Source organism: Ceratotherium simum, chromosome 22, assembly GCF_057802395.1.
Source record: "Ceratotherium simum simum isolate JZ-2026a chromosome 22, ASM5780239v1, whole genome shotgun sequence".
NCBI classification, from domain to species: Eukaryota; Metazoa; Chordata; class Mammalia; order Perissodactyla; family Rhinocerotidae; genus Ceratotherium; species Ceratotherium simum.
The window spans coordinates 7151941-7178719 of NC_141921.1; the positions used below are offsets into that span (position 1 = coordinate 7151941).

A 26779-nucleotide genomic window follows, 5' to 3' on the forward strand; every position below is an offset into this window, starting at 1 on the left:
CAAATGTCAGATGTGCTTCTTTGCCCCTTTAAGATCTAAACGCAATGGGCTTGAACCTCGGTTTTCACGTTTTATAACGCTTGTAAGTTTATAAGGATTTCTGTGAATTCCACGAGGGCTTGTGCTCTCATAGTCTCTACCTCTAGTCTCCTTTTTCAACTCAGAAAAACAAAGCCCATTGCTCAATATCCCTACTCACTCACCCTCACAACTCCCCTCTCTCACAAAGCATTCTTGTGTGCAATGGCCTTTACTGAAGTCTTGAGTCACAGAAAGTGGTTACTTCATGTGTGTGACAAACAACTTACCCCACTTTGTGCATTCCAGTGCTTAAACACCCTTCTGTCCGCCTGCCACGGGAGTGTTTCTTCTGACCCTTTACCCATGTAGCACCTAGCCTTATGCTGATTTTCTTACTCATCTTTTTCCTTCCCCCTCCTAGCTCTCTTTTGACCTCTCTCTCCTATTTTGTCAAGTGAATTCCAAATTGTCCTCCCTTTTTCACACAGAGCAGTTTAGTGTTCCCCCCTCTCCTCCCACACTTACATATCCACACTTCTCAAGGCCCTAAGTAGGACAAAAGGACCTTCTATGTATTAGGGTCTATCCTTCTTGGAGGGCAGTTGTGGTTAAAAATAGCATTTTGTTGTTATAATAACTAATGTTTCCTGTTCACTGAGTGCTTACTATGTGCCTGGCACTCTATCACATGCTTTCCAAGGCCTATCTCATTTTCTTATTTGATCTTCACAAGGACCCTGGGAGGTACCTCTCATAATTGCTATTTCTACAAATTCAGAAAAATGAGGTAATTTGCATAAGATCACACAGCAAGCAAGTGGAAGAACAGGATTGAAAACCAGATCTGTCTGGCCCCAAGTCTGTGCTTTTTCCACTTCACTACATGGCCTTTCAGGGGAAGGAGCAGGAGAAAGAGAAAGCAATCAATCAGAAGACCCAGGGCTACATAAACGCGATACTGTCTGTTCTCATTGTCTCACAACTTTAAAAGGATGGTTTTATATTATTATTCCTGTGAAGAATGAATAATCATTATCATCACATCCATTTTGAAATGAGCAAACTAGGGCCTTGTGGGAGAAAGGGAGTGAGGGAGCACGCAGGGTAGGATATTTGATTTTGAGATCACAGAGGCACTAGCTCTGGGTGATTGAGAAGTTCAGGGTGCGACCATGGGAGTCAGTGGGCAACATGATGTGAAGAGGAGACCAAGGACTGAGGGATCAGGAAACCACACGGCTACTGAAGTCACCAGGAGCATGGCCAGACAGGGGCTAATGAGGACAACCATGGACCAGGAGCTGAAATTTTCAATGCATAAGGAGCAACTGGGGGTCAGTGAGGTCCTTGATGAGGAGGGGTAGGTTGTATGACTGGAGAGCAAAGGAGAAGGAGTTTTTCTACAAGGGTGGAAGTGGCAATGCTGACCCCATCTCCTGGTTTTTCAGTGTGTGGGGAGTGGGATAGTGAGAAGGCTTCTTGCAGAGGGCTACAAGAGGTCCTGGGGGAGGTTCAAGTTTCAATAAAGGCAAAGCAGTCACTGAGTACTCTGAAGAAGCAGAGGGTATAGGAGAGTTTGTTGACAAAGGAACAGGGTTCTACGGGGCACAGAGGAAAGGTCTGCCAGGGAGGTAGCCAGTGGGAAAGTGAGTGAAAACAATATAAGGATGAGTCTGAGAGAGAAGTCAGAGAACCAGAGGGGCTGTCAATTGGGTGGTTCCCCAGATTGGAGAGACAAATTGTAGATAGGGTCATAAAGGAACTTGCGGAAAAAGAGGTTTTGGTATTTGACTCAGACCTCTAAGATTTGAGATGGGGGAAGAGTGTGGGGAAGGACAATGATTCTAAACCAAAGCTGGCAGCTGGCTCCTGTGACCTCAGGAAGACTTGAAGTGAAGTCTAAGTCAGGATGGGAGGGTGGAGTGCTAATTGCCTCCTATCCCTGCCTCCCCTGGTGGAGCTGAGACTTCCTAACTACATGGCAGGAACATTTTCTCACTCCAGCTACTGCTGGTAATGAGGAGCCATTGAAAGCTTTTGTTTTCTTTTGTTTTAACAACGTTGATGGTAACATGGTGACATTTAGAACAATCACTCAGCCTGCTGGTGTAGAGGATGTTTGGAGAGTGGAGGCAGGGAGACCCATTAGGAGGCTGTTACATTAGTCCAGGCAGGAAGTGATGAGGCCTGAACCAGAGTGAGAGCAGTGGAGACAGAGAGGAAGGGTAGGGATAGGATAGTTAAGGAGGTGTTATTACCAGACTGATGCGATGTGGGCATGAAGGAGTGCGTAGGGTGGAGGACAATGCCCAGGTTTCCAGCTCAGTGTCCTCTTGTCGTCAGCAGTCCAGGTTCTGCCTCTCTCCCTGGGCTTTTGTGCGGATGAAACGACATAACTGACAGGAAAGTGCTTTGGAGATGGCAAAGCTCGGTACCCAAAGCTCCCTCATCACCCTAGTAAGTTCAGTCTATGGAAAATTAACATAAATCACGATAGCCACCCAGATATTGGGGAGCTCACGGCCCCCGAGACACCTTGGATTCTCTACAACTGTGGGGAACTGGGGGCCGGGGCGGGGCGATAACGGACTCCGCCCCTGGGCGGGGCGTGGGTGGGGCCTGGACGCGGCTGGAGCCGAGCGGGAGCCCGAGCCCGAGCCCGAGCCTCAGCCCTAAGTCGCGGCTGTGGGCCCCAGACCCGCCCCGCACCGCCTGCTCCGCGAACCCCGCTGCGCCTGCCGCCGCCGCCGCCAGGTCCCGCGCCCCGCTGCGCTGCTGGAGCGAGCCGCTCGTCCCGCGCCCGGAGTCCCAGGTAAGGGGCGCGGCCCGGCACCCGCCCAGGAGGATCAGGGACCGGTCCCCGGCTCGGGGCGCTGCGGACAGCGAGTGGCACTGAGAAGGAGCGCAGGGCAGAGGAGGGGACCCCGAGGAGAAGGGGCTGAGGGAGGCCGCTAAGGAGGGGGCACCGCAGCGGTGAGGAGGTGGGCGCTAGCCTGGGGAGGGGGCACTGAGGGGTCCACCCGGACCGTCAGGGCCGCACGGGGAGCTCCCAGGGTGGGGGGCAGCAGGAGAAGGGGAGCCAGAAAGAGGGCGCCCCGGCTGGGGGAAAAGGGCGAGCAGCAACCGGAGCGCAGTGAGGGATCGCAGAGGGGAAAACGCGGGGCGCTGGGGGCGGGGGAGATGGAAGGAGGGAGCTGAGCGGGGAGGTGCGGGGAGAGGACACCGGACAGCCGAGGGGCGAAAGGGGTCCTGAAGCGAGAGGATTGAAGGGACGAGGCAGGGGGGAGGCGTGGAGGTGAGGAGCTAAGGGGAGAGGACTGGGTCGGCGGGGGTCGTTTTGAACTGGAGAGGAGTGAGGTGACGAGAGGAAGGGAAGCTGTGCAAGAGGGGGTGCTGGTCGGGGACAAGGTAGAGGGGCGAGGGGACGTGAGTGTGGAGAGCTGGGAGCGAAAAGGCTGCGGAGCCCAGCTAGGGACGGGCCAGGGTGGGGTAACCTTGACGGGGGGCAAGGGGTAGGGCTTGGAGGCGGGAAGCCTGGAAGAATGGGAAGGTAGGAGGCAAGGCTGGGTCTACCCTGACTGCAGAGGAAGGGGGCAGGGAACTGGCGGAGGGAGAGGGCAGTGGCCTTGGATCTGGGCCCTGGCGCCTGAGTTCTGGGCAGGGTTGGGGGTGGAGGGGCACTGGAATAGAGCAGGGGTCTGGCGGCTGGGAGTGGAGGAACTGTTAAGGAACTTGGAGAGTTTAGGGTGGTGGGTGCGCTGGGTCAGGTTGGGGAGGAGGCCAGGTGTGGGTTGTGGTGTGAGAGTGGAAAGATAATGGGGGCCTGGAGTGGAGTCCTTGGGCACCCAGGTGCTGGCTGTGTCTTAGCTCCTCAGAAGGCCGAGGAGGGGGCACAAGCACTGGACCTTGTTACATGCTACCTGGGATCACAGACAAGAAGAGAATCGTGGACAGAAAAATTCATCCACAGGCAGCTCTGTTCTGGAGTCCAAGTGTGGGAAGGGGCTTTAGGGAGGGCAGGGCGGCAGCATCTGGAAGCTAATAGAGGTGCACAGAAGGGTGGGAGAAAGACAGGGCCCTCCATCCCAACCTCCTGGAATCCAGATGGAAAGGGGTGGGGGACAGTAAAATGAGAGGATGTGTGTGTGCACAGGTGGATGCTCACCTGTTCTCTGCCTATAAAGGGAGGAAGACAATGGAAGTCCGTGAAAAGCCCTATCATGGAAGTGGAAGTCTTGGCACTGTGTTAGCCAGAGGAGAGACATTTTGCCAGAGGACCATGGGTAAGGGAAGGCTTCCTGGTCATGAAGGGTTTAGCTAGCAGCGGAGGAAGGCATATTCTTATCAAAGGAAACACTATGGAAAAAGGCAAAAATCTAAAATAATCTCCAGTCCAAGAAATAAATCTCCAGTTTCTTAAGGATTATGATATGAAGGGAAGCATCAGTAACCTATAGAGGATGCTTAACAAGGGTTTCCCCTCTGAGCTCAGAACTCCTAAGGTTCCTCTCCATCACTGCAGAGTGCAGCACAGGGCCTGGCACACAGTAGGTGCTCAGTGAATGTTGATTGAATGAACAGTTGACCCGTGGTGGTGCTCCTGCCTCAATTTCCTCCTCCACCCCCAAGAATTGTTGTGAGAAGCAAATATGATAATGTGGGTGAAAAGAGCTTCGTGGACTGTAAAGCACTGTGCAAAAGAGAGAGGCCACTAATATTATTACGCAGGTGTGCCTACATTCTGTGCAAGATAGAATGCATTAAAATCGCCCAGTAGAGTGCCTGGCATTTAGTAGGTGCGCGATAAATGGTAGCTATTATACTGTTTCTGTGGCTCTGAGAGACCTGGGGAAACCATGAGGAGGTGGGCTGGGCTGGTGGTGATAGGTTGGCAGTGGGGAATGGTCTAAAGAAAGGTTGAATTAGAAAAGTTGGTGGAATGTGGCTTTAAAGAGGAGGTTGCATGTAGTAGGGTGAGGTCCACATTTGCCCACCTCCCTCCTTATCCTCACTAATAAATGTTCTCAATAGGAAGATGAATTACATTTATTGAGCACCTGCTATATGTCATCTAGATGCTTTATCAGCATTGACTATAATCTTCCCAACAGTGCTTGTTTTATCAACGAGGAAACTGTGTCTTACGTAAAATTTCTTGCTAAGATCTCATAGCTAATAAATGGTAGACCTGGAAACTGAATCTAGTTTGTGTGATTTGGACCTCCAAGTTATTTCCACTACCCAGGATGACTTGGTAGAAGAAAACATGAAGCACACAGACCAAAAAAAAAATTTTTAAGGGGTTTGTAAAGCACTCTCCCATACACAGATCTTAATTCTTACAACGGTTTGCCAGGAAGTCATTTTATTAACTTTTTATAGATGAGGAAACTGACCTGCCTAAGGTTACACAAGTGCTGAGAGAGCCAGGGCTCAACCCAGGTCTCTCTGACTCAATCTTGTGCTCTTTCCATCAAAAGAGAAGTTCATCCATTCACTTCTTCACTACATGTATCCAGTTGATCTCTTCTTGCTGGATTTTAGGGCTCTCTCCTCCTCTCTCCCCTCTTTCCTGGCTGAAGTTGTCTTCTTCCTTAGGTGCTTGTTCCTGCTGCCTATCGGACTGAAAGCGTTATTTGCTTTTCGCATCAACCCTTGGAGGAGCCATTTCCTTCTTTCCTCCAGCCTGGGACCAGGGATGACTCCCCAGATGGTCCCTGGGCCTTCATCTGTCTTGCTTGTCACGGAGATAGTGAGCTACCCAACTCTATCATTTATGTGACTGTCACAAAAGAGAGGGAAGATCTGATTGATGCTTATCTTACAAATGCGGTTCTCTGCACGCATCACTGTGCAGTGACCTGTCTGCTCAGATCTGCCTCAGGCAGCTGCCTGCTGGGATGCTTTTTGCCTCTCTTCTAAATGTCTGTGTAGCCCCTGCCCCCACCTCCTGAAAAGACCCCTTGGGGGCTTCCATCTGAACGTGCCTTCCAACTGAACCTCTGGCCCTCTGCCTCTCCTTATTCTCACACCACCTACTGGGAAAGCTACGCTGTGTGCACATAAACAGATGCTGACAGCACAGTGTGGCAAGTGCTAGGAAAGAGACGCTCAGGGTGCTGGAGATGCTTCTTTACTTACCCTAATATTGTTGTGGTTTTTATTTTCCCTAAACCCAGCCCAATGTGGAAGTCATTAGATAACAGAAGTTCTAGTATGACACTCTGGCTGCCTTGCTGTATGACCTTGAACAAATCATTTCTCTTTGTGGATCCTCAATTTTTTTACCTATAAAATGAAGGGAAGTGGATCAGACCAGGAATTGAATCTATTTTTGACTTTTGCCTCACTGCCCACTCTCACACCTGTGGCAGACATAGCTCATAAAGACAGGCACATTTCCTGCTGATTCTGCACGAGGCCATGTGCATTTTTCTCAACACTGTACAGAGCACATTTATATACTTTGTCTTATGTAAAATTCACAGCAGCCTTGTGAGGTAGATATTTTTACTATATCATAGATGAGACGCTGAGGCTCAGAGTTTAAGTGACTTGCCCAAGTTCATACATTGAATTACTGGGAAAGCTGGAAGCGGTAGCCAGGCTTTTGTTATGATAAAGATGCTGCTCCAAAATCCCTTGTAATTCCAGCATTCTAAGAGTGTAAACAGCTGCATCAGAAAAATGAAGATCAATCGTATGACGTTTACATCGATAGGCTGGTGCACGCAAATACTCAATGAATGTTTATTGAAAGGAGTAACATGCCCTAAGGATTTGCTACAGGTCCAGTGTTGACTGGGTATAAGGATGGATAAAACTCAGCTGAATCCACAAGGGGAGGCAGTTAATTGTAAAACAAGCTCAAATAATGGAGCCCAGATCGAGGAGAGGGCGGTTGAAGAAGATTTGACTGCAGAGGTGAATTAAAGGGGCCAGTGAAATAATTTTTGAGTACCTCCCATGGGCCAAGAAATCATGCCAGATTATTTACATACGGTAGCTGCTCATTCTACTTGTACCACAGCTCTGTGAAGTAGGTGGTATTTTCTCTATTTTAAGGTAAAAATGCTGTGGCTTGGAGAGGCGATATGACTTGCCCAAGAATTCAGTTGAGGAATGAGTTCCATTTCTCGAGATCTCTCCTAAGGAAATAAATAGGAAAGTGAATAAATATTTATGTAAAGAAATGGTCATTGCACTCAAATTTATAATAAGAATAGAAAAATAACTTATTTGTACAACATTAAAGAATTGGTCATATGACACATCCACAGGATGGAATATAATGTAGCCAATTGAAATGATATTTATGAAGAATTTTAAAAGTCTCAGTAAAATATTCACGATATAATGTTAAGTGAAAAGGAGCAGGATACAAAACTAATGAAAGATGATCTCAGCTATTAAAATATACATAGAAGATATAGACTAGAATGTATGCTATATTTGTTAACAAATGTAAACAGACCTCTATGCTTTTACATGCAAAGACTATTTCTGAAGGATACATACATTGTAATATGTTTGCCTCTGGGGAGGGGAACTGGGGATTGGGAATCAGGGTGCAAGCAAGACTTACTTTTCACTGTAAACCTTTAGGTTCCATGTTATTTATTTTTTATGCTAAAAATTAAAATAATGCAAACTACAGATAGTGATAAAGTAATTGCAGTAGTTGCAGATAGTAAAAGTGTGTTAGTAAAAGTGTTTGAATTATTCTCAATGTGTGTTACATTTTAAATTAACAAATAATAAGCTATAATTTAAAATAATTTAAATAGATGGCACTTTTTTTTTTTTTTTTGAGTAAGATCAGCCCTGAGCTAACATCCATGCTAATCCTCCTCTTTTTGCTGAGGACGACTGGCTCTGAGCTAACATCTATTGCCAATCCTCCTCCTTTTTTTCCCCAAAGCCCCAGTAGATAGTTGTATGTCATAGCTGCACATCCTTCTAGTTGCTGTATGTGGGACGTGGCCTCAGCATGGTCAGAGAAGCGGTGCTTCGGTGCGTGCCTGGGATCTGAACCCGGGCTGCCAGTCGTGGAGCCCGTGCACTTAACCATTAAGCCATGGGGCTGGCCCAATAGATGGCACTTTGTTGCATGAAAAAATAAGGAAGGAAATACACTCAAAATGTTAACAATGGTAGTTTCTGAGTGAGTGGGATGTCTGGTAATTAAAAAAATTTTTTTCACACTCATTTTTTTCTAATTTTTTATAATGAATATGTACTTTCAAAGTCAGGGATACAAAACAGTTTAGCAGGTGATGGCACCCTCCCCTCCAATCTCCCTTTCTTCTTCCATGTAAATGCTACGCCTCAGTCTCCAAGTGTGCTGAGCATGTTCCACACCCACCCAGTGAGCCTTGTCACGGGGCAGATTGATACAGGAATGGGGCTGAGGGTCTCAGATAAAGGCTTGGGAGCTGGGAGAAAAGAGAACAGAGGCTACCAGAGGCTTGTGGTGGCATATTCAAAGAAGTATTATTAAAGGGCTGCTAATAATCCCATGTGTGTCTGACCTTTCTTCAAGAGGGCTTTAAACCTTCTATATTTGTCAGCTCCTTGTCCTTACAGCTCACCTGAGAGGCCGATAAAGCTCAATCCACCAGTCTCACTCTCTTTCTTTTCCTTTGGGGAAAAAAGCAGGAATTCCTAAAGAGAGTGATACCCTGGACATTATCTCACGTTAGGGCTATGCTCCCACCCTCCTCTGACCACTTACCGAACCCATCCAAGTACCCAGTGCTGAGCGCAAGGAGAGATTGCAAGTGGAGAAGCAGGGCACCTGTGGCTGGTGAAATGCAGAAGATGCAATTAAAGACTCAAATAAGAGTATGGGACCAACTGCTGGATTACGGGGTTCTGCTCCAAAGTGTTCTAGGAAAGGAGAGGATGGTGGCAGGTCTGAGAGGGCTGGGGTCTCAGGGAATGGCTGGCGCGTAATAAATACTTGTTGAATGAATGAGCAAATGAACAAAAATAAACAAAAGTTATAGATTTTGAAGGATTTGGAATAGTAATGACTTATGTTCACACCTGTGGGGGATTTACCAGTTTATTAAGGTCTTAATCATTGTTCTCTCATTTGACTCCTCTAATAGCCCTGTGAGAAAAGCAGGGCAGAAATTGTTCTCCCCATTTTCCAGATGATGAATTTGGGCCCCAGAGTGGTGATGTGACTTTTATTAATTCAACACACATTTACTGGGTGCGGATGTGGATTATGTGCTAGGACTTGTGCTAGAAGCTGGGGATGCAGAAATGAATTACATTAAGTCCTACATGCTCAGTCTAAAGGAGGAGCTGGAATAGTAAACAGTTCTGAAATGATACAAATGCTGTTAGGGTGCTCTGGCAGCGCAGGGGCAGGAGTGCATCCTCTCCATGCACAGGAACAGGAGACTTCACGTGGATCTGCAAGGATGAATCGGAGTCTATTAGGAGGAGAAAAGGGTTGTAGGCAGAAAGAAAGAATACATGTCTAAAGGGACAAAAGCAAAAAAATAATGTGGCATATTTGGAGTAAAGTGTGTAATTTGGTATAAAATAGCACAGGTCGGTGGGAGATGGCTTAGGGGAAGATAAAGTTCAGAGAGTTTATTCTTTGGTTAGTTGGTTCTCTGTCAAGTTGAACAGTTTGGGCTTGATCTTTAGAGCTTTGAGAAGCCATAAAAGTTTTTGCAACAGAGGAATGATAGCCCTGTATGGGCCTTTCCTGGAATGTTCATGTGATTGCTGTTTTTGGCTTTTTTTCTTTTCAAAGCTCCTCAGCTCAGGAGCTGCCTTCTACAAGAGCCTCTCCTTGACCACCTGCCTCCAGGTTGGGTTAGATGCTTCTTGTGGGCTTCCTCAGCCAAGGCGTCCCTCTGTCTTATCACTTATCTATTGCATTGTTACTTTGTGTTTATGTGCTTTTTATGCTAATCTGTGGCCACTCAGAGGTCAGACACCATGTCTGATTCATATTTGTATTCTTCATGCCCAGCACGGGGCTCGACCCAGAGCAACGTGCTCAGTAAATATTTGTTGAAGGAATGAATGGGAGGAGCTGTGTTCCACCCCAATCCTGAACCAACATTTGGGGCAGGTGCAGTGATGGGGTGATTCTGAGTAGTGTGCGTTTCCTCAGTGATGCTGGGGTGGGGAGTAAGTGAATGGCGGGGTGACCATTAAAAGATTGGTGACTCAGAGTGACACTGGAGGTGTGTTCCTGAATAACTACAAGTCTCTCCTGCAGATGGCTTCAGTGACTGATGGTAAAGCAGGAGTCAAGGATGCCTCCGACCAGAATTTTGACTACATGTTCAAACTGCTCATCATCGGCAACAGCAGTGTTGGCAAGACCTCCTTCCTCTTCCGCTATGCTGATGACACCTTCACTCCAGCCTTTGTTAGCACTGTGGGCATCGATTTCAAGGTGAAGACAGTCTACCGCCATGAGAAGCGAGTGAAGCTGCAGATCTGGGTGAGTACTGGGCATCCTGGGCAGGATTGTCCTAAGAGGTAACTGGTCTGCTAGTACAAGGGCTGGCTGGGAGGTGGGACCAGTTTGGAACTTCTGGGTCTTTGGCATCTGGCACCAATGCTGCTGCAGGTCTGGGTCCTGGGCTGCCTCTTGCTGGTTTTATACAAGTTGGCTCTCCTCTGGGGGCTCAATTGCTTCTGCTGCTTAACTGTCCAAGAAGCTTTGTCCTGGTCTGTATAAGTGAGTGACCAAGAATCTGGGCTTTGGAGTTAGAGACTTGGATTTAAATTCCAGTTCTGCCACTTACAAGTCATGGAACCTTGACTAAATTACTTAACATCTCTGGGCTACCATCTCCTCTTTGGGTATTATAACAGCATCTACATCATAGGGCTGTTGAATTCTTAGCATAGTTCCTGGAACATAGTAAATACACAATAAATATTAGCTACTGTATCCATAATTTGTCACCATGTAACAAATCACTTCAGAACTTGATGGCTTAAAACAACGATGATAATTCATTATCACACAGTTTCTGTGGATCAGACATTTGAGAGTGGCTTGGTTTCTGGCTTGTTGCCTCTCATGAGGTTACATCCAGATGTTGGCTTGGGCTGCAGTCATCTGAAGGCTTGAGTGGGGCTGGAGGATCCCCTTCCAACGTGATTTACTCACGTGTCTGGTGCTGGCTGTTAGCAGGAGGCCTTAGTTCCTTCCCAACTGGCCCTCTCCACAGAGCTGCTTAAGTGTCTTCATGGCATGGCAGCTAGCTTCTCCCAGAGGGAGAGATCCAAGATACCAAAGAGGAAGTGGCTACACCACCAGGCGGGCTCCGGCAGGTATTCTTTTAATACATTCCTGTTTTACAGAAGAAAAAAATTCAGACTCAGAGATTAATTAACTTGCGTTAGGTCAACCACACAGCTGCAAAGTGGGATTCCAACTCAGATCTCCTGATCCTAAATTGTGTGCTCTTTTCTCTACACTGTGCATGTTAGGTCTTATAGAGCCCATATTTCCATTAATGATAATGTTAAATATTAATTTATATAGAGATAAAAGTTCATTTTGTTCATTTAATCTCTATTGAAAGTATTGAGGAATCATAAATCATTAGAAATGTGAGAAGCTATACAGACCATTTGTTCATTGGTTCTAGAAGTGTGGTCTCCAGATCAGCAGCATCAGCATCACCTGAGAATTGGTTAGAAGCACAAATTCTCAGGCCCCTCCCCAGACCCACTGAATCAGAAACTCTGGGGCATGGCTCGACAATCTGTGTTTTAATAAGCCTTCCAGGTGGTTTTGAGGCAGGCTAAAATTGAAGAACCACTGATCTAGTTTAACTTCTTCATGCTGAGAATCAATAAGCTTTATTAAGTACCTATTATGTGCGAGCGCTTCCACTTGTGTTATCTGACATCCTCCTTGCACCCCATGCACAGAGGTGGGTGAGAGCACAGGATATTTGGGGCATGGTGAGCAATCTAGTGAAACTGGAGCAAGGCTGTGAAAGAGCAGCTAGGGGTGCTCAGAGACAAATTTGCTGGTGACGCTGTCAGGTAGCAGCTTGTGGATCAGGGAGACCTTGCACAACAAACAAAAAGTTCTGGCCGTGGGCTGGTGGGCACATGTCTGAAGACTCCTTAGGGAGCTGAAGAAACTATTACAGTTTATTTTTATCTATTAATATGAAATAAATTTTTACTAATGTTTACTACATGGATTGACACAGATGTCTTCATTTGATCTCCACATCAGGTGGTCACATATCCTACACTTGAAAAATCTTCAGGTAGGAGACATTCTGCCCTCCTAAGGGGTTGGCAGTGGCGGCTCCTTCACTCCTTCTATCATTTTCAGCCCATTGTGAGCTTTTGCAGTTTTCCTGTGTCTGGTTATGTGGATTTATTGATTGTACTACCTAATTTTAACTAAGTGAACCCTCACAGTGGATATGGGCTTTAAAAGAGTCCTGCAAAGGAACTTCTGATTGAAGATGATACTAATTATAGTGAGCCCGAGTGAGCCCAAGAAAATGGCTGAACTGATGTTTCTCCGACTCCTAGCACAAGTTCATTGTCAGCCACATTTCGAGGTAAAATCAATGATGATCTAATTAGAGCTGACATAATCAATCACATTGCTCTTGCTAAAAAAAATATTAGCAAAGAGTTTTTGTGTATGTGTCTATATGTGCTTTTCTGTAGCAAAAAATAAAGTTTTCTGTACTGTTCATAAATCCATTAAATACATAATTGCATTAAAATGTAAACATTTAAATATTATTTATGTCATTTTAATGTATTATTTATGTTATTTAATGTATTGTAGATATATTGTATATATAATCTAAGTAAATGTACAAATATTGCGGGTGCTGTGCCTACATTTTTCTGACTTACAGGGGTATAAATTTGGAGACCACTACAGTAAGCACTGGGGAGCCATAGAAGAGTTTTAAAAAGATAAGATTTGTATTTTAGAAAAATCTCTGGCTTCAGTTTGGAGGGCAGATGGAAGCAAGGCAAAGAAACTAGTGGTTTCAGTAAGTTTAAGGGCCTGAATTAAGGGTATAAGTCTGCTTGGACTACTAAAAATATAAGAGACTGGGTGGCTTAAACAACAGAAATTTATTTTCTCACAGCTCTGGGGACTAGAATTCCAAGATCAAGGTGCCAGCAGGATTGACGTCTGGCAAGAGCTCTCCCCTTGGGGTTGCAGACAACTCTCTTGCTGTGTGCTCACATGGCATTTCCTTGGTGCATACACATGGAGAGAGATTGAGAGAGCTATCAGGGCCCCACTCATATGACCTCGATTAACTTTAATTACTTCCTTAGAGTCCCCATCTCCAAATATAACCATACTAAACGTTAGGCTTCAAAGTTTGAATTTGGGGAGGACACAAATATTTAGTCCATAACGCTAAGACAGTGTCAAAATTATATAAGGGATGGAAATGAGGAGAGAGGTTTAGGACTAGAATTTACAGGTTTTGATGATCAATTAATTGTACAGGGAGAGGGAGGAACACATATCTACTTATCTATATCTGCTTACATGTATTTACTTTTGTACACAAAATTTCCATGATTTTACCAAAGCTGTGTGAGCTTTGGTAAGTCACTTCACTTCCATGAATAGATGATATCCTCAACTGTAAAAGAGACTTTCACAGGTTGGGGGGGGGGGCTGCATGTGATAACACACTATTGTGCCTGGCACATATCAGGAATGCAGTCAATGTTAGATTCTATCCTTTCTCTGCTCCTGATTCACATGCAAAGGATGACTGGGTCCCCTCCCAAGGTTTCCCACCTGTGGTTCCAGGAGTGCTGGAACAGCATCCAGGGACTCACTAGCGCTATATGAAGTGTTCAGTTAAATTCCTCCAGCCCATTTAATCTCTCCCAGGGGATTTCAGAAAGCCATCGTCAGGGTGGAAGGTGGAGAGGGAAGAAGAGGAGGTTATGAGCATTGCTGAGCAGGACCATTCACAAAAGGAGATTCTGTCATCTCAAGGGGATGTTGGATGCTGAGGGCATTGGTAGTGCCTTGCTCCCTGGGGCCCCTCCCCACATAGGTCCCTGAGAGCCCCCTCTGTTTTCTGAGAGGTTAATTATTGTAGATCAGAGAAGAGACTCTTACTGGGGAGGTGGAAATAGGGGAGGAGTCTCATTAATAGGGAGTGAGAGCACACACAGGTGTGAAGGGAAGGAGACTCGGTAACTCCACAGCAACAGACCTGACTAGAGGCCACTTACTGCTGGGTGCTGGTTGCTAAGCAACCACTAGAGCCCTGTGGGAAGAGAAGAGTGGGAGAGGGCCTTCTACTACCTCCACGGGGGCCCATTGCAGAGGCTGTTGGTCAAGGGAAGAATCGGGGGTCTGGGAGGACTGAGCTGACCTAGGACTCTGGATTCTTGGGTTCCAGTCCTGGCTCTGCCCTGCAGTCGTTGTGTGATCAGGAGTGACCCTTCCCCTCCATGGGCCTGTTTCCTCAACTATCAAATGGAAAAAGTAATCCTTGCTTTGCTTGCCTCATGGGTTGTTATGAAGATCAGATGAGGAAATGGAAGGGAAAGCCCAGGAGACCTATGAAGACTTGAGTAGATACAAAGGACTATGGATATTGTCAGCAATATATGAATGTGTTTCTTCTCGTACGTGCTTTTTTTTTTTTTTGAGGAAGAGTGGCCCTGTGCTAAGATCTGTTGTCAATCTTCCTCTTTTTTTCTCCTCAAACCCTCAGTACATAGTTGTGTATCATAGTTGTAGAGTTGTAGCTCTTCTATGTGGGACACCGCCTCAGCATGGCTTGATGAGCAGTGAGTAGGTCCGCACCCAGGATCTGAACCGGCGAACCCCGGGCTGACGAAGCGGAACGCGCACAATTAACTGCTGTGCCACCGGGCCAGCCCCTTCATGTATGTGCTTTAAATCATTCTTTGTGTCTTTCGTACCTTCCCCCTCACCCAGGGAGGTAGTTATCTCCTTAATGGCTGGTTGAAACCAGAGAAGTCAAGTTACTTGTGCGGAGCCAAACAGTAAACAACTTCATCCTTTCATTCATTTAATACACATTTATCTGGTACTCACTCTGTGCCAGGCATTGTGCCAGCTGTGGGGAAACACCCTTCCTGCTCTCATGGAGTGTACACTCCAGTAGGATAGACACTAAGTACATGAATGAAGAATATCTAATTTCATCGTGATGAGGGCCCTGAAGGAAAAGAATAGACTTGTTTCAAACTCAGGCACTGGGACTCAAAGCTCAGGAATCACTGAACTGGACTTAGGTCTCATCCCTGGGCTTGCAGCTGAGGTTCAGGCTCAACTGTACTCATGGTTTAAAAGGCTAGCTTAGCTGATGAACTTCACCATACCAGCTCACCCCAGGCCTTGTCCCTGTCAGGGTTCGTGGTGGCAGGGGCCTGCATTGTGGAGAGACAGAATATCCTGCTTTCCAGTCCCACCAGTGAGGCTTCTTTTTGGTGACCTGCATGTCAAGAAGACTTTAAAGGTGGGAGTGTTTCCTGTGTCTGAGGATAGTTGCATAAAGACCGGGAAATGGACTGGCTGGCCTGTCCAGCATTCTTCTATTGAGGGTTCAAGAACTTTCTGTTTGTGAAGGGCTTATAGGCCGCTGTCCTTCCTCCTGGGCATGTCCTGGTATCGCTGTTCTCCTTCCTCTTTCTTCCTCTTCAGCTCCCTCCTCTGAAGCCCTCAGTCACTATGGTACTTGTGTGTACCTTCATTATTCTACTTGTTTTGCTGTGTTGGTGGTGATTTTAAAAAGATAATGTGGGAACCAGCCCAGTGGCATAGTGGTTAAGTTTATGTGCTCTGCTTCGACAGCCCGGGGTTTGCAGGCCCGGATCCTGGGTGCAGACCTATGCACCACTTATCAAGCTGTGCTGTGGCAGTTGTCCCATATATAAAGTAGAAGAAGATGGGCACAGATGTTAGCCCAGGGCCAATCTTCCTCAGCAAAAAGAGGAGGATTGGCAACAGATGTTAGCTCAGGGCTAATCTTCCTCACACACACACACAAAAAGATAATATGTATAAAGCACCAACACAGTGCCTGGCATGGAGTCAACACTCAACAGATAGTAGTTTTTATTAAGGTTCTAGGGAGATCAAGAAATGATACTCCTGGGGCCAGCCCCGTGGCGTAGCAGTTGAGTGTGCGTGCTCCGCTGCTGGCGGCCTGGGTTTGGATCCCGGGCACGCACCAATGCACCCCTTGTCAGGCCATGCTGTGGCGGTGTCCCACATAAAGTGGAGGAAGATGGGCACGGATGTTAGCCCAGGGCCAGTCTTCCTTGGCAAAAAGAGGAAGATTGGCATGGATGTTAGCTCAGGGCCGATCTTCCTCACAAAAAAAAAAAAAAAAAGAAATGATACTCCTTTTCTTCTCCATGTAAGTTTGGAAACAATTGAGATAGATGCAGGAATCAGAAAATGGGGAGTGATGTGACAGCCTTATTACTGATAACAGCTAGGATGAAGCACATGGCCCAAGTCCTTACGGAAGGAGAGCTTGCCAGTACTTCACTCTGGAGTCGGACAGACATACAAACCCAATCACAGGCCATCATGGGGCGCTAGCTGCAATTAGCTCATACAGCATGCACCCAGGGTCAAAGTCCATGTGGCCCAGACTTACTAATGCTCAAGGCCTAAAGCATCCCACCCAGGTCTATAAGTAGAAGCCTCTCTCTCCATGGATGGTCTTCTTTATGGAAGGGGAAAGGAGAGTTCTTCCTCCAACAGCTCTTTTTATAATTAAAGAGATAGATAGAAGTAAACATTAGGTCCAAGGGGAGACTGGACAGAATGATGACAGCTGGGACAAATAGGAGAAGGAATCTTAAGAGATCTTGAATTCCACAGTGATGAGAGTGACTCTATGTAACCCGGAGCTGAGAACAACAAGACCAGGTGAGATGGGGCTGTTGGGCAGTCAGCTAGGTTCACTCACTAGCCAACTACCTTATTCTCACACAGCAGCCTCGATGAAATGAGGTCACCACATGGCTTTGGAGTCACTTATAATATTAAACTAGTGAATATTAAATCTGGGAATGTCAAAGACCTATATCTTAGGACCAGTAATATGAGAGTACAATAAAATGTAATGGAGCTTAGGAATGTGGGAAAGATAATAATACCAGAAACCTAGACTAAGGAGGACTGTGGCTCTTGAGCAGTCATTTAACAAATATTTACTATGCCATACACTGGAGATAGAGAAATTAATATGAATATGATACATTCTCTGCTCTCCGGGAACTAGTGAGACTGAATTTATCTTTGAGCTCCAAAACTGAAATAAAATGAGTAGCATAGTTCTTTTGTTCTGGTTAAGGGAAGAAAACTAGGACACCAAGAAAGATTGACTTTTCCCTAGAATTTAAGAATATATAATAATGGATTATGTGAGATTGGGCAGCTGTCTAATCAGCATCTATATTAGATTCCTATTGCTACTCTCACAAATCACCCCAAACTCAGTGGCTTAAAAGAACACGAATTTATTATCTCACAGTTCTGGGGGTTGGAAGTTCAAAATAGATCTCACTGGGCTAAAATCAGGGTTTGGCAGGTCTGCATTGCTTCTAGAGGCTCTAGGAGAGAATCTGTTAACTTACCTTTTCCAGCTTCTAGAAGCCACCTGTATTCCTTTTTTGTGTGTGAGAGGAAGATTGGCCCTGAGCTAACTTCTGTTGCCAATCTTCCTCTTTTTGCTTGAGGAAGATTGTCCCTGAGCTAACATCTGTGCCAAACTTCCTCTATTTTGTATGTGGAACACTGCCACAGCATGGCTTGATGAGCAGTGTGTAGGTCTGTGCCCAGGATCTGAACCTGTGAATCCCGGGCTGCCAAAGCAGAGCGTGCAAACTTAACCACTACACCACCTGGCTGGCCTCCTGCATTCCTTTTCTTGGGGCCCCTTCTTCCATCTTCAAAGCTGGAGGTATAAAATCTTCCAATCTCTCTCTCTGACCTTCCTGCCTTTCTCTTGTAAGGACCCTTGTGATTACCTTGGGCTCACCTAAATAATCCAGGATAATCTTCCCATCTCAAAACCTTAATTTAATCACATTTGCAAAGTTCCTTTTGCCTTGCAAAGTAACACATTTACAGGTTCTGGGGATATCCTTGGGGGGCCATTATTCCGACTACCATAGCATCTACTGATAACATGGAAAAGATCTAACATAAATTCTCTCTATCCTTCAAGGCCCTAACTCAAGTTCCCTCCCCTCTGGTGACAGCCCTCTCTGCTAACTGCCTGAAACAGACACTGTTTGTGTCTCAGGCTCACACTACCTGCTGAGAATGCCTGTCACCTTGTTAGATGCCAACGAGCCTGTGAGTTTAGAGCTCATCACATCTCAGGCTCTTGTTTTAGACCTGAGGAGGCTGAGGTCCAGAGAGAGATACAGACTTTCCTAAGGGCCCACAGCAAGGTTTCCTAACACCTTCTAGTGCTCCTCCTGCCGCCTTCAGGAAGGTGAAATCTGGCCACCTGCTGGGGACCTATAGAGAGACCACTGGGCAGCAAAGAAGAGGCTGGAGGATGAATAAGGGCTCTGGGACTCTGACAGGTCCCTGTGGTTCCAGGAATATGGAGACAGTTCCTGTGTATAACATCCCGTACTCAGCTCTTATGATAATGAGAATTGATTTTTCTAGGCAGCGAGTTTCCTGGTGTGCCTGCAGAAACATGTTGACACTTTCATCTCTCCAAAGCCTGTAGGAGCCAGCTGCTCGAGGAGGTTTAATCTGATTTTTAAAATCACAACAAAGACCATGGGAAGTCAAATCAGAATTGCAGGCATAGTCTGCTTTCGTAATTTGCACATGAATTAACCTGCAATTCTGACTAGTTTTTCAAGGGGCCTCCACTCTTTGGGGCCACCACCCCCTTCCCTCCACGCAAATTGGTGTGGGAGAAAGAGAATTAGCCTACCAGCCACTTGTGCATTCATTCATTCAATAAACGTATGTCATGTACCTATTATGTGCCAGGCGCTGTCATAAGAGGGCAAATAAACAGTTACAATGCAACATAAATGATATAATAAAAGGATGAAGAAAGTGCTGTAGGAACACAGGGAAAGGAGCAGTTTCCTCTGCCTGGAGAAGTTATCGAAGGCTTCACAAAGGAGGGGACATTTGATCTGGGTCTTGGCAAATGAGTAAGAGTTTTTCAGGTTAATGTTGGGGAATATCTTTACAAGCAGAAGAAGTGACATTTGCAAAAGCACAATTGCTTTCAAGGACCCATTATGTGCCTGGCTGTAGTAGTCTCTACAGCGATTGGTGAAACAACATCCCTACCTTTAAGGGGCGCTCAGTGTAGTAAGAGACGTATAACATGTACGCAAATATCAATGATGCCACAGACATGAATGATGCCTTGAGAGACGTATAGAAAGTTTTAAGGGAGTTCAGAGAGGCAATGCTCCCTCTCAGCTTGAGAGCATCGGGGAGGGCTTCATGGAGAAGGTGGCCTTATGGTATGAGAGGTGGCTCTAGCAGATAATGACATTCTCAGAGGCCAGGCTCTCTGTCTCGTTCATCTGGCTTTGTGGTCCAGGCTGACCTCAGTTGTGGACTCAGACAGTGTGCTGACATCCCCTGCAATGATTTCCATGTTCAGGAAGCATTGCAGCGTGTGGTTGGGAGCACAGCCTGTAGAGTGAGCCAGACCTGTGCTCCAAACTCATTTCTGCCGCTGTCAGCTTGTTCAAGTCCTATTACCTCCCTGTGCTTCACTTTCTTCTTTCTAAAATAAGGATAATTTTAGTAACAACCACATAGCGTTGTTGAGACAATGAAATAAGATAATGGTTAGCCTAGTGCCTGGTACATAGTATATGATCATTAATTGTAGCCTTTATTGTTATTAACTATTCCTCTCAAGGGTTGATTTGTGGCAGCCTAGAGTCAGGATGTGATCTGAGCTAGACTCTGCATCCTTTTTAGGAGTTGGTGATTATCTAGCTGAGTTCTTTCTGAGTCCTGAGCTGAGTTTGCGGTGGTTGGTGGCTGACCCCTTTGGCTGAGCCCTGCCCTGATGGCACATGCAATTTAGCTGGGAGATAAAGCAATTTAGAAAACAATAAAGAGCTAAAATGTGTGGTGCTCAGTGAATGCAGTAGAAGTTTAAAAGCAGGAGTTCAGTATTGGATAGAGTGGGTAGGAGAGGCGTCTGGGAGGAAGGGAGGTGGGGGGCATTGCAGGATGGAGAAAGCGGGAGAGGGTGTAATAGAGACATCCTAAGCAAGGGGGTCAACATGAGCTGAGGTGTTTTGTGTTTTGTGCAGTGTTCTTACTGTGAGGTGACTGGACTCCCGCATGTCCCAGCCACAGCCCCTGCCTCTGCTGCATATACCACATGCTCCAGCCATTCCGGCCACACAAAACTTCTCCTTTATGTGTTTGGTCATTGATTTACTTATTCACTCAGCAATATTTACATTGTACGCACCAAGCATTGACTAGGTGCTACAGATACAGCAGTGAGAGCAACAGACAAAATCCCCTAGCCCACATTCTCCTGGATTTAAGGGGGAGACTGGCAATAAACAAATAAAATATACACTGTGTTCTCTGATGCTAAGTGATCTGGAGAAACATATAGCAGGATAAGGGGAATAGAAAGGGGGGTGTTTACGAATTTAATCAAGGTGGTCAGGGGAAGCCTCACTGAACAGGTTTTACTTTTGAGTAAAACCCTGAAGGAGGTGGGGGATATTTTGGAGGAAGAGTATCCCAGGCAGAAGGAATAGCAAATGCAGAATCCCTGAGACAGGGTATCCTAGCACATTCCAGGGATAGTAGGAGGCCAGTGCAGCTGGAGCAGGGCCAGCAGGGGAGAGTGGTCAGAGACGAGGCCAGAGAGTTAATGGGAGGGCCAGATTGTGTAGGGCCTTGGAGGCCGTTGTACAGGCTTTGAGTTTATTTTTTTAAACAGCTTTTTTGAGGTGTAATTGATATACAACAATGGCACATATTTAATATATACAATTTGATGAGTTTGAACAAGTGCAAACGCCTGTGAAACCATCACCACAATCCAGATAAAAGACATAGACACATCACCTCCAAAAGTTCCCATGTGTCCCCTCCCCCCCTTTATTTTGGTGGTAAGAACATTTAACATGAAATCTACTCTCTTAACAAAATTTTAAGTGCACAGTGCAGTATTGTTATCTGTAGGCACTGTGTCGCACAGCAGATCTCTAGCATTTATACTTCTTGCATAAATGAAACTTTATACCAGTTGAACAACTCCCAATTTTCCCCTCCACCCCAGCCCTTGGTAACCACTGCGCTAGTCTCTGCTTCTGAGTTTGACTATTTTAGATATCTCATATAAGTGGAATCGTGCAGTATTTGTCCTTCTGTGACTGGCTTATTTCACTTAGCATAATATTCTCTAGGTTTATCCATGTTGTTGCAAATGGCAGAATTTCCTTTCTTTTTAAGGCTGAATAATCCATTGTGTGTATATACCACATTTACCTTATGCATTCATCTATCAATGGACATTTGCATTGTTTTCATATCTTGACTATTGTTAATAATGCTGCAATGAACATGGCATTGCAGATATCTCTTTGAGATCCTGATTTCAGTTCTTTTGGGTATATACCCACAAATGGGATTGCTGGATCATATGGTAGTTCTATCAAAGGACTTGAATAGAAGAAACATTTCTCCAAAGAAGACTTGCAGATGGCCAACAGGTATGTGAAAAAATGCTCAACATCACTAATCATCAAGGAAATGCAAATCAAAAGCACAGTGAGATATCACCTCACACATGTTAGGATGGCTATTATCAAAACAAGTGATAAGTGTTGGCAAGGATGTGGAGAAATTGGAACCTTGTACACTGTTGGTGGGAATGTAAAATGGTGTGGCCACTATGGAAAACAGTGTGGAGGTTCCTCAAAAAAAGTTTCAAAAGTCTTTGGGTTTTACTCAGAATGAGATGGAAGGGTTTTTGTTTGTTTGTTTTTGCTGAGGAAGATTCACCCTGAGCTAACATCTGCTGCCAATCTTCCTCTTTTTGCTTGAGGAAGATTTTCCCTGAGCTAAAATCTGTGCCAATCTTCCTCTATTTTGTATGTGGGTTACCGCCACAGCATAACTGCTGACAAGTGGTGTTGGTCTACACCCAGGAACCAAACCCAGGCTGCTGAAGTGGAGTGCATGCTGAACTTAACCACTGGGCCACGGAGCCAGCCCCTGATGGGAGGGTTTTCAGCAGTGGATTGACATGATCTGACTTACATTTTTAAAATAATCTTTACTTTTGGATAATTTTAGATTTATAGAAAATTTGCAATGATAGTACAAAGAGTTCCCGTATATCCTTCACCTAGTTTCCCTAATGTTAACATCTTACATAACCACAGCGCATTTGTCAAAACTAAGAAATTAAAATTGGTACAATATTAACTGTAGACTTTATTCAAATTTCAGTAGTTTTTCAACTAATGTTCTTTTACTGTTTCACGATCCAATCCTTGTTGCTTTTTTTTTTTTTTTTGGTGAGGCAGATTGGCCCTGAGCTAACATCTATTGCCAGTCTTCCTCTATTTTGTGTGTGGGATGCTGCCACAGCATAGCTTGATAAGCAGTGTGTAGATCTGCACCCGGGATCTGAATCTGTGAACCCCAGGCTGCTGAAGCGGAGTGCGCAAACTTAAGCACTATGCTACCAGGCTTGCCCCCATGTTGCATTTAAAAACATATTTTTTTAAATTGAGATATAATTCATATATCTTAAAATTCACCCTTTTAAAGTGTACAGTTCAGTGATTTTTAGTATTCACAAAATTATACAACCATCACCACTAATTCCAGAACATTTTAGTGACTTATGTTTTAATATTTAACAGGATTGCTCTGAGGCAGGATTATGCCTATTTCAATAATAAATTATAAACAGGCAAAGGGCAGAATCAGGGAGGATCAGTTAGGATTTCCAATAATCTAGGCTGAGAATGATGGTGGCTTGAAGTAGGATGGTAATAGTGGTGGTAGTGAAAGTGGTCAGGTTCTGTGTATATGTTGAAAACATTGCTGACAGGATTGGCTGGTGAATTGCATGTGGGAGAAAAGGAAGGGGAAGAGTCAAAGATGATGCTGAGGGTTTGGCCTGAGTGACTGGGAGGTTGGAGATGCCTCTAACTGAAGTAGAGAAGACTTCGGGAGAGCAGGATTTGGGGAGACAGTTGGGGCCTGAGTTTTGGTTATGTTAAGTTTGAGATGCCTGTTAGATAACCAAGTAGAGATAGAGAATAGGCTGTTGGATAAATGAGTTGGCAGTTCAGGGCAGAGGCCCTGGATGGAGATATAAATTAGCAAGTCATCAGCATATCGGTGGTATTTAAAACCCTGAGGCCAAATAAGATCAACAAGGGAGGGAATGAAGATAGAAAGAAGAGTTCTAAAAGGGCTGGCCCAGTGGTGTAGTGGTTAAGTTTGCGCACTCTCCTTTGGCAGCCTGGGGTTTGCGGTTTGGATACCGGGCATGGACCTACACACCGCTCATTAAGCCATGCTGTGGTGGCATCCCACATACAAAATAGAGGAGGATTGGCACAGATGTTAGCTCAGGGCCAATCTTCCTCACCAAAAAAAAAAAGACCTACACACCGCTCATTAAGCCATGCTGTGGTGGCATCCCGCATACAAAATAGAGGAGGATTGGCACAGATGTTAGCTCAGGGCCAATCTTCCTCACCAAAAAAAAAAAAAAAAGAAGAAGAAGAAGAAGAAAGAAGAGTTCTGAGGACTGCGCCCAGAGACGTTCCAACACTAAGATGTTGGGAAGATGAGGAAGAATCAGCAAAGGAGATGGAAAAAGAGCAACTGAGAAGGGAAAGTGTGGTGTCTTTGCAGCCAAACAGAGAGTTTTACAGAGAAGGAGAGATCAACTGTGTCAAATGCTACTGCGAGGTCATGAATATGAGGACTGAGAATCCACCCCTGGATTTAGCGACGTGGAGCTTGTTGCTAACCTTGACAGAGGCTGTTTTGGCGGAGCCATGGGCATGAAAGCCTAATAAGAGAGGGAGAAGAGAATTGGAGACACAAAGTATATATAGCACTTTCAAGGATTTTTGCCCTTAGGAAAAGGATACAAATGAGTGGGAGCTGAAATGAAGGGGAAAGTGAGTCAGAAAAGGTTTTTGTTTGTTGTTTTTTAACATGGGAGAAGTAGCAGCATGTTCCTGTGCTGGTGGAACAATCCGATAGAGATCAGCAAACCAGGCAACCAACAAAGAAACAAACAAAAAACCAGATGCTATAGGAGAGAGAGAATTGCTGGGACAATATCCTTGAGTTGGTGAGAGAGGATAGGATCACAAGCGGAGGGTGAGTCCTTGCTAGGAGCGCAGACTGTGCATCCACGTTAACAGGGGAGAGAGCAGAGGCTATGGACACAGGTGTGGCCGGGGCTACATGTGCTAGTGGAGTTCTCTTGGATACAATTTTCTGATGAAGTAGGAAGCAAGGTCATCAGCTGGGAGTGAGGATGAGGGAGGAAGAGATTCAGAAGAATGTCATCTAGGAAGGTGGGAGAGTGAATAGACTAGGGAAATGTAATTTGATGGCTGATTAGCATTAAGGCTCCACGTGAAATTAGTGATCATAAATTTGAATTCATGAATTTGAAGCATGGTTGTGTTTTTCTCCAACTCTGTTTTGCTCTGTGGATACAGTCATAGAAGAGGCAGAGAGTTGGCTTTAGTGAAAGTGTTGTTTTGCTGAGGGAGTATGACAAAGCAATAGAGGGCCAAAGGAGTCAGGAGTGTGTGCAGGGAAGCCATTGTCGTAATTGACCGTAGAATTCAAACTGGGCAGAGAGGGAGGTGAGGACACAAGGGGGTAAAGGACAGGGAAAAGATAGTAGGGATTGAAGCTGGGAATCTAGAAGGAGTGAGCTAGAAGGATCATAGAGATCTGAGAGGAGGAGGCTTGAAATTACTCTTGGTAATGACAAGGTGCAGGGTATGATGTGAGAGTGAGTGGCTGAGGTAGGGTTAGAGATCAGCAGCACTGGAGGAGAGGAGTTCGAGGAAATGAGAGTCATGATGTTGGAAGTCTCATCTCTGTGGATATTGAAATCACCAAGAATTATGGAGAGAGTAACAATGAACCAGGATCTGGTCACTGGTCAGTGGAGGGATTTGTGGGTGGCCTAATCTCATGATGTGAGATTCAAAGCTGGAGGTGTTTTGTTTTATGAAGGAGGGAAGGAGAATGATCTGGAAGCAGGGGTGAGAAGCAAGGACATGTCTCCCACCTCCTGGCCCAGAGATTCGAAGGTGGTGAGGGAGGAATAACTATCAATTTGGAGGCTTTAGGGGAAGCTGTGTCCTCAGGGGGAGCCAGGTGTCAGTTACAGCAAGGAGGTGAAGAAAACATTCAGAGAGGATGAGGAAACAGAGACTTTTCTGATGACAGGCTGTGGGTTTCAGAAGGCCCAGGGAAAGGTTCCAGTGGGGAGAGGAGGAGATAGGGTTAGAAAAGATGATGTACAGAGCTGTATGGGAATCAGAGTCCTCCCATCCCAGGGATGGCCTGCGAGATGGGCTTCTCGCCATGACTGACGTGAATAGGGGGATAAAAGGGGCAACAAAATGCAGACAGATGGTCCCAAGACAGACAGGGGTTGTGTGGGGGGCGTGGGAGGAGGGGTGAGGGCCTTGCTTCCTCTGGATCCCGGCTTTTAGAGGCCCAGAGGCTGGCAGAGGTGCCATTCTTAGAACGCCTGGTGCTTGTCTCATTTCACACATCAATAATTATTGTGGCGATAAACAGCAACCATCATTTATGTAAAATATCCTCTCCTGTCAAATGGGGTTGGTGTGTGCTGACAGTGGCACTGGCTAATGCCCAGCACTGTGCTCCGTGCTTTTATCAACTCAGTTCATCCTCACAAACAACCCTGTGAGCTAGGTGCTGTTATTATCCCTGTTTTACAGATAAGTAAACTGAAGTCCAGAGAAGTCAGATAGCTTACTCAAGTTCACACAAATAAGAAGTGGCAGCGTCCAGATTTGAATTTAGGTCTGTTGGACTTCAGGTTCTGTTGGTCTGTGCATGTGCCGTGCCCTGTACCTCTCTCCTCCTTGTTATATCTTCACATAGGTAAGGACTTGGGTGCTTGGAAAGTACTCAATAGTTGGTGAAAATGTTGTACAGAGTTATAATTTCTTGGGCAGCAACTGTGTATTGTGCAGGTACTTTACATGCATCTTTTGTTTTTTGTAATCACAACTATTCTGTGGAAACTAAGGTGATGAGGAAGAACTTCAGGAACTTGACCAAATCTTACCAAGACTAGGAAACGACACAGCAGGAATTCAAAATGAGGGCTCTCTGCCGCCAGAGCTGTGTTCTTTTCACACCCAACCGCCTTCCCCACTCTTCCCACTGTCTGTGGGAAGGACCTCACAGAACCAGAACCTCACAGGTGGTTGATTGAGAGCCGATGTCACAACTGAAGTTTGGAGCCTCCAAGCAAACACTCAGAGAGGGCTGGGTTATCTGTTGCAAACTATCTGATGCTTGCTTCCCAGCTCCCCTCCCTTTCTACCCGCTGTCCTCTCTTGACCCCACTACAACTTCACAGGTGATTCTGGTGGCCATCCAAGGTTGTGCAACACTGATATATAGGTATGTAATTAAGTGACTTGGCCCTTAGTGTAGCGGTCTGTAAGGAGCTGCTGCACG

At 45.7% G+C, this 26779-nt stretch overlaps 1 protein-coding gene across 2 annotated transcripts in view; it reads left to right on the forward strand.

Moving 5' to 3' along the window:
- The first annotated feature begins 2694 nt into the window (after nt 1–2694).
- The window catches only part of RAB3B (RAB3B, member RAS oncogene family), a 62814-nt gene continuing 38729 nt past the window's right edge, over nt 2695–26779 (forward strand). For both annotated transcript variants that reach the window (XM_087445948.1, XM_004438548.3), the window contains exons 1-2: nt 2695–2833; nt 10271–10498. In XM_087445948.1, the coding sequence (XP_087302074.1) occupies nt 10271–10498 (228 nt within the window). In that variant the 5' untranslated portion in view covers nt 2695–2833. The remainder of the gene's footprint in view (nt 2834–10270; nt 10499–26779) is intronic.